The sequence below is a fragment of the Pocillopora verrucosa genome, chromosome 1 (assembly GCF_036669915.1).
Source record: "Pocillopora verrucosa isolate sample1 chromosome 1, ASM3666991v2, whole genome shotgun sequence".
Classification (NCBI taxonomy): Eukaryota; Metazoa; Cnidaria; class Anthozoa; order Scleractinia; family Pocilloporidae; genus Pocillopora; species Pocillopora verrucosa.
Window position 1 is genome coordinate 21,035,346 of NC_089312.1, and position 8,147 is coordinate 21,043,492.

At 36.7% G+C, this 8,147-nt stretch overlaps 1 protein-coding gene across 1 annotated transcript; it reads right to left on the minus strand.

The window, feature by feature from the left end:
- Positions 1 to 290: 290 nt before the first annotated feature.
- Positions 291 to 5,489, minus strand: LOC131781219 (uncharacterized). Its single transcript, XM_059097870.2, has 6 exons — positions 5,425 to 5,489; positions 4,044 to 4,258; positions 3,564 to 3,720; positions 3,177 to 3,212; positions 2,583 to 2,608; positions 291 to 898 (listed from the first exon to the last, which is right to left on the minus strand). The coding sequence occupies exons 2-6, from the start codon at positions 4,212 to 4,214 to the stop codon at positions 860 to 862; spliced, it is 429 nt and encodes a 142-aa protein (XP_058953853.1). The 5' UTR covers positions 4,215 to 4,258; positions 5,425 to 5,489; the 3' UTR covers positions 291 to 859.
- Positions 5,490 to 8,147: the final 2,658 nt, after the last annotated feature.

Genomic DNA, 8,147 nt, shown 5'->3' on the forward strand with positions numbered 1-8,147 from the left:
ATGTTATCGCTTACAGTAAACAGAAACATTTTCAACAATTAAACCTATATTCCTCGTGGCCGAGGAATATATCACCCTGAAGACAGAAATAAGAGCGAAAACTGAAACAAGAAATCTGCTGTGAAAATCAATTTACACAGCGTATATTTTTTTGCATTGTTATGATAATATTTTATCACTTTTGTTTCTTTTCAGTTAAATTATAATCATTTCGTTTCGCCAGTATTGCATTGATTATCAAAGAGAGTAAAAGTCAGAGAACTTTCAATATGGTTTGCCTGCTACGTGTTATCATTTATGCGAGGGAATCCTTAGCATGTCAACTTATTTACGCTCACCCTTTGTTACAAAGAATATATATAAATATATGTCGACTGTTTTTCCGATTACAGGTATGAACCGGTCAAACAACAACGAAGGCAGCCCGTCCTTAACCCCTTTACGCTGTAACTGTGGTCTGTTTTGCCCAAGTCTCTACACTAAAGTATCTCTTACAATTGCCTATGTTGTCTTACTAATAACAGCGAGTATAGGAAACATCCTGGTTTTTTTACTTCTGCGTAGATGCAAAAGTACAGCTCAAATGACCTTTAACTATCTTATCATGAATATGGCCGTTGGAGATATTATTGGAGTCTTCAGCTCAGCAATATTAGCAGTTTCCTTCACTTTTGTTGGTCATCATTGGATTTCAGGCCTATTTGGAGAAGTTCTCTGCAAAATGGTTCCTTTTGTTCTCACTCTGTCTATTTATTTGTCAATATGGACCTTAGTGGTTATGTCTGTGGATCGATACTTTTCAATTTCTCATTCTTCCAAGAAACCAATGAGTAGAAAAGTAGTAAAAAGAAGCATCGTCTCAGTCTGGTTCATCGCTGCCATGGCTGCCTCTCCATACCTATATAAGATGCAATTAAGAGAGACAAGTGATAAATCTGAGTGTCGTTCTCTTTGGAGTGAAGATCTTGAAAGGCATTTATTTATGAGTAGAGGTGAAGAGATCGTCAAGTTTGTTTTAACGTACGTTATTCCTTTATTTGTAATAGGGACAATGAATATCATAATCGGCCGTACTCTAAGTAGCTTGAAACCAATCAATGACTGTAAAATACAAGCGAAGAGAGCCAAACGTAATCGAAAGATTTACAAACTTTTAGTTTCAATTGTTTCGTTATTCGCCTTTTGTTGGGTATTTGCCCATGTAAACCATCTTTTGTCTGCTTTCGATATTGTTACCTATTGTAATCTTCCCGCTGCTGTTCCCTTTTTCTTCTTCTGGATTTCCCATTTAAATGCAGCTGGTAATCCCATAATATATGCTGTATTCAATAGAAGCCTTCAAAAAGGATTCAGGAAAACAGGGAAGAAAGGAGGTAGAAGGAGTTCATCCAAAAGAAAAGTATGAAACATGCAGCCGTCAAAGAGGAGTTCCATGTAGGGTTTTAAAGAACTCTGGTTCGCAAAAAGTCTTTAAAATCAAGTGCAAAAAAAGAGGTGAATAGCTTGATAATAATGAAAAGTAAGCTATGAGTATGCTATTATATATAGCATACTCATAATAAATAGCTTTTTGCATTTTCATTCTAATTTAGTGATGCTATAATATCTGACAGCAATTAACAACGTTAAGAGTACATATCTTGGGAAACCAACTCTCTCTCGCAGCTCCTATCTTTGTTACTCTTCATTCGTGATCTTAGTCAAACTTTACTACAAATCTTCTTCTCACAATCACCGTTTTTACGATGTGAATACCAGTTTCAATCTTTAACCCTTAACCCTACTGGAGGCCTACTTTCTCCTGTCTAAGAAAAGGCTCATTTCTTGCTTCTCTGTCCAGGAATACTTATAGTTGCGACGAAGAATTCCCTTCTATTTTTGTTCATTATGTTCATTTTTTTGAGGCTGTGAGATTCGTTTTCTGAGCACTCCAGAGATTCGTGGGGCTAAAATATTAATTGAGCCCTTAAATTGTCACCCACTTCCCCATTTTCAGCCAGACAAATGAATTGTTGTCCTTGAAAAAGAAAAACATGGAAAGTTGATTGAACAAATTAAAACCAGTTTTTGCATCTCAGATCAAAAGTGTATGCGTGGTACCGAAAAACTACTTGCTGGAGAAAATCTGCACCTTGGACATCCAACCAAAAGCAACTTCACAACGCTAAGAGAGAATAAAAAAGCCGCTCCATTTTTACTGCACATCGACTCACTTCTTTAACTTTAATAACAACTGTTTCCCAAATTTTTTAGATATTCTTAATATTTTGCTGTATTAGATTGAATCCGTATTTAAATTACAGATAAACGTGTACTATGAAATATTCTCCTGCCCTTTGAAGTTACTTTAACTCCATTTGGCTCACACATAAAGGTCTGTCATAATCATTTAGTAAGTGGATGACTCTTTTAGCTACCGTGTCAGCCATGCTGGCATAATGTTTAATTATCTTAGCTTGACAATCACTAAATTTGCTTTTTAAGTCGTAGCACTTGTTCAGTTTCTCTGCATCACCACAGATCTTGTGATCGTTCATCAACAAAGTCACATAATACAGCACGCACTGCTTGTGGACACTCACTGCACACTCTTCGAAACTATCAAACTCTGTCAAAGAAAGGAGATGATTGCAAGAAAAAATTAAGAAAGATCAGGAAAGTGAACTTTGGTAGAATGATATATATTATGTGAGCTCATCATTTCGATAGCCTGATTTCATCATTTTTACATACATTGTGAATTTACAGGTGATTCCAGAAATCTGATTGGTTCTTAGCAGTGATGTTTGTTCAGACACCGAACCATTTTTTGCTTTGAATGAATTATTTTCTTTTTCGGGGGCCAATCATATGATGAAACACTTAAACACAACAGCTTTTCTGATTGAAAGCTTCTTCCAAGACCAAAACCCTACATTGGGGCGATTTCAGCGTTGGAAAAAGATTATAATCTCTTGACTAAATTAATTACCAAGGTGTATCAAATATTCCTGAATTGAAGACACTTTTATGAGTTAGCTAAAGGGTTTCCAACTTTATCCAGCTTGTCTTAACTCCTGCAAGGGCTTCCTTACATAATTCATGGAATTATCAGGAGTCTGCCTGACTTTATTGAAAGTAAAGTCATAAATAAGTTGTTTCGTTACCAAACTTTGTAACACAAATGAGCTCATTACCGACATCGTCCAGTTGGCGATGGGTTTTAGCGACATCTACAAGAGAGGAAAAATGAAAAGAAACAATGGCTATGTACAATCAAAATTCATGTCAAGTTGTTTCGTTGAAGTGTTTTTTAATAATTTAAAACAATAATAGGCAAAATGTTTCGACCTTGCACAAATGATGCCAGGTTTGAATCGTCATTAGGTGGTAGACTTTTTTACCGGAACCCAAAACTTAACATGCTGTACTTTTAATTCCAACTGATTCCTCCCAGAATTAAATTAGCTTTGAAATTAAAGGGTTTTTCAGATTTTTGTTTGGTTTTACGACATCCAATCGGAAACTGATAGGTGAACAGACCAATTAATCTATTCAAAACAATTGCTATAGTTTTTACCAACCTGTATCCTGCACCACCCTCCTGAGATTTTCGTATCTAATATCCTTGCAGATGTTTAAAGTTTTGTCCATCATAGCCATCTGCGCCATCCAATAACGGAACTTTTCAATCAGTTCGCCACCACAGTTAGGATTACTGGCAAGACATGTGACCATTTTCTGAGAGAAAAAGTGATTAAAACAAAGACTTTGCAGCGCCTTAGGCAACCTCTTCTCATATCCAAGAAGCGCTAGTGTGTAGGTGACTACAAAATATTCATAGAACTTTTCAAAATAGAGCTTTAATTATAACTGCCGTATGCGCCGACTTTCGCATAAAATTTTGAAGACAGAAAGTAACGACGGTATGTAGAAAATAGAATGAAACAGAAGAGGGAAACAGAAAGAAAAATGAATAAAACGAATGAACAACTGGAATTTAAATGAATGAATGTTGATACTTTAGGCTTACAAAATATGCTGACGAAACTGACTTATCATACTTGCAATCTGTAGCAGTGACCCTCTTCTCCTTTAGAACTGCTTCTCAGAGCTTCTTGGTAAACTGCTTTACAACGATTTAACAAAACAATCTGACACTGTTCGGTATTTGTAGCTGCCACTATAACCAACATGATGAGCGAGCTAGGTATCATCCAATCCTGTTTAACCATCTTTTTAAGGATGGTGTTATACACAGAAATGTCGTGATTGAGATCTATGAAAAGAAAAGATAATTAGAAAGAAATAACCAAACCAATGCCTTTGACAAAATTCAGATGAAGAATTCAGCCAAAATTTTGGTTGTTACGACCCTTGTCAACCCTTCCACCGGTAAGATCCAGATATGAATTCTTCTTCACATTGTCACTCATACTTTTCTTGTTATTCCAGAACCAAGAAATGAACTTCTCTTTGCATCAAACTACGTCTGTATTTCGACATTCATCTTAATTCATAATCTCTCGCTGCAAAAAATTGTTTCGATTGTGCCGGCAGAAATTCCTCTTTGGTTGCTCTTGGCATTGAAATGGTTGGTCCTCCTCATCCTGGAAAGCCTTCTTTCATCTTTAGCCTATGTCCTCTATTTTGAAGTCATTAAAATCATAGGTCTAGGCCGCCTCAGAAAGTCATTTGTAGGTGATAGCAAACGACTTAAATACTTTGACGCTGCTACAACTTTAGTCAGAAATTATATTCTTACGTGGGCTTTTCAAGAACCCCCTTCTTAGAAGCAATTTTGAAACCAACTACAGTTTATCTGAGTATTTCCAGGACTCTTATCGGCATTGTATTGGGAGTGCTGTTGACTATGTGTCAATTTTCAACCTTTCTGTCGGTGTAAGTGTCCATAGAACTTCTTGAGAGTTGTAATTCTCTCTTCAGCTCATGGTTATACGCAATTTGTCGCGAAAGCTGGAACTATTTTGTCTGTCCGTCGATCAAGGCGAAGGATTATGGACTAAATTCTTTATCCATCGATATCGTAGATATTTCTATTTTTTTTATGCAAATTGACAAAGGGAAGAGAATAAAACAACCTTAAAAAAATTGTACTTGTCATTCAAAACTAATTTCTTGATAAACTCGAAAAGCATTTGCCAAAAAAATCTTCAAGTAATAATTGGTATCTTGCCTCAGCGCGTCAGAGCAAACTGCACATTTCCATTTGTGTTAAGGAAAGTTCCAATTTTTATACATTAGATACCAAAAGTTAAAAGATCGAACTATTTATGTTCATTCTAAGTAACAATCAAAGTTTATCAAAACAAAATTTCATGTTATCCACTGGAAGAGTCATTTTTCATGTCAGAATTAAATCTGCCGCATGATGACAAGTGTTCGAACGAGTGACATTATTATAATTGCTACACCGTCTCTTACCTGTAACTTTGCTGCCCTCTACTGAAGAGATCTCTCTGCCCTTCAAAAAATATTCGACGAAGTGATTAATCAGGCAGGACCAAAAGCTCAAAGAATCTACCTAAGTTAAGATTCTTTTTAATTAAAATCTTAATCGTACAATTTGTGATAAAAGTTTGCGCAAGGGACCAGTTCCACTGTAAGGTTATAAAGGGTTTTGCGCCGATTTGCGACGGTAAACGGGATCTACTGGGGAGGCCGTGACAAGTTAATGAAAAATCGTCCCTGTTCCCAAAGGTGAAACAGAAAGTCGAGGTTTCTGCCCCTTTTCAAGCGTTCAAGATGTAAGGGTCCTTCTCCACAAAAAGGCGTCAATATTTGTTTCATTGTAACTATTGAATTTAAGAGCGAAATAAGTATCTCTTAATTAAATACAGATGCTCCTGCTTGTTTGCTTTGTTTTGTTTTGTCTTTATAGAGAAAGTTCTGAAAGCGCTGTTGCTTTTCACATTTTCATTTTGTAAGTCGAAATATAGTTTCCTCCTTTCCAGGTTAAAGACAGAACCTGCCTTGTTTTCCTCGTTTTTCTTTTTTGTCCATGGACAGAGTAGCAGAGAAATAAAGAAAATAAAAAAATAAATGTGATTTTCAATCAAAATTGCACGCAAATGGTGAAACTAAATAGAGATTTTAAGAAGGAAATTAAACCAAATAACAAAGCGAGCAAATGAGAACGATAAGAAATATGTAATAAAAATGAGCGGTGATTACTTCCGAGTATGTTGAGAGGGAGCGAATCGTCAACAGTTTATATAGAGTTGTTATGTTATCTTCGCTCAGTTCAAAAGGATGTTTTTGGTTCATAGAAAATAAAAATTACGAGGACAATTAAAAGCAATCATTAGTGTTTCTACAACTGAAAACTGACTTTTCACTTTCTTCCGGAGTAACTTAAAGATTGACAGATAAAGAGGTTATTACTTTCATTTAGCTAGATTGCTGCTTTACTCAAAGTTCTCTTCCTTATTTTACAAAATTCATTATCTTGGCGATCGCGACCATTGTATGTGACATAATTCTTTCTTCTTGGACAAGGAGGGTCATTTTCAAAGCTTTTCACTCGCTTTGAAAAAATTTGATGCCGACAGAAACTTCTGCGCGAGGTACGCTTGAACTCTATAACATCATGAATGAGACTGAATTAGAGCTGACACCAGTTTTTTATCAGAAGAATTTAGAAAAGCTGAGCGAAGCCCGTAACTACTTTTTTCCAGTCGTCAATAAGCCGGAAAGGAAAAAATGAATCGATCATAATTTAAATTAAACTTGAATAATGGTGATATGAGAAAGGAAAGAAGAACTAGCAACGAAGCGCTCTAGAGGACCCCACTAACTCAAAACGTATGCAAATTGTTTCATTGAGGTTTATGGACCTGGCTGTTTCCATTAACGCTAAAAAGAGCAGCTCACGTCAACAAATCGACCCCACGTTTTTAAGAAAAGTAGGTTTTCCTTTTTTCTGTGACAAGCGGTAAACACCATAGCCACAAAAAACAAGGTTGATTGGCTGTTGAAGAACCTGTATTGGTCCATAAAACCAGCAGTTTATGCAGGTGCTTGTAGATACAATAAAGTGTCAAGCACTGTACGAGGTACTGAACAAATATCCTCGTTAGCATACGAGCGCCATGCTGAGAAAATCTGCACTCTTATTGGTAACGTGGCAATCATTTGCAGACCGACAGAAGAGCCGTTTTCACGTTCCTACTTTTATGCACTGATTATTACTTTTGATGGAGAAGCAAATGGACCGTTAAATTTTCATATCCTACACGTTTAAACGTGGAGGGCCTTTTTCTGAACCCCACGTTTTGCTCGGAATCTCGACTACTGAATTGATGTTCTTCCTTAAGGCTTGTAGCACACGCGATATGAATCCCACTGAATAGTTATTCCTTACCTTTTGTTGGTAGTTGATGGTGTGTGTTCGTTTTTTATAAAAAAAAAAAGAGTACGATGGAATTACAGACATTGTCGTTCTTCCGTATCCAATTTTCTTGGGAATAACTGCGTCCCGAATGTTGACAAAAGTTGGCTTTTGACTTGCGTCCTCGTTATTCAGATATCAACTATGCTTACCTTAAACAATAGAAAAGTCCTACGGGTTGGCAAGTGAAGAAAAATTTTCTTCCCAGCTATTATTTGGAGAATATACCGATTCTATTTCGCTTAATACGAATTTCGTGTTTTTCTTGTCAGCTCTTAAGGTATTTCGCTCACTCAGTATCGTCCGACGAGGAAAAACGGGAGTAAACGTTCAGCTGACGTAAGAGAGAAATCAATGTTGTTCGGCTAACATCCGGGATCCCGATCGAGAAAAATGTAAGCGCTTTTCAATGATTTAGTGGTAATATGTAATGCTGACCACACATGAATTAGCCTTTTTATTTGTTGCGATGCTCAGTAGAATTAAAATACTGCTCAAAGGCAATCACAAAACTGCCACGGCGAATCTAATGTTGTGGCCGGTCGCAGATCGCGGGTCGCGGGTAAATTGTCGCGGGTCGCGGGTAAAGCTAACGTGGTGAACTCAAGCGAAGTTTTTTGGATCAAGCTGACGGCTACTCTATGAGTAAGCCACCCTGTTTTGAATTTTAATTGTGGTTTCAGATTTTGACAATTTTTTTGCCACAATACTGCTGTGAGGTTGTAAATCAGTTTAAGATCAGTGTGCTGCTGACACA

Bases quoted from the DNA above. Each gene is read 5' to 3' on its own strand.
- LOC131781219 (XM_059097870.2), bottom strand. From the start codon at position 4,214: ATGGTTAAACAGGATTGGATGATACCTAGCTCGCTCATCATGTTGGTT. The intron at 3,213-3,563 runs GTTGGTAAAAAC...CCTCTCTTGTAG, and splicing joins GAGGGTGGTGCAGGATACAG to ATGTCGCTAAAACCCATCGC. The intron at 2,609-3,176 runs GTAATGAGCTCA...TTTCTTTGACAG, and splicing joins TCGCCAACTGGACGATGTCG to AGTTTGATAGTTTCGAAGAG.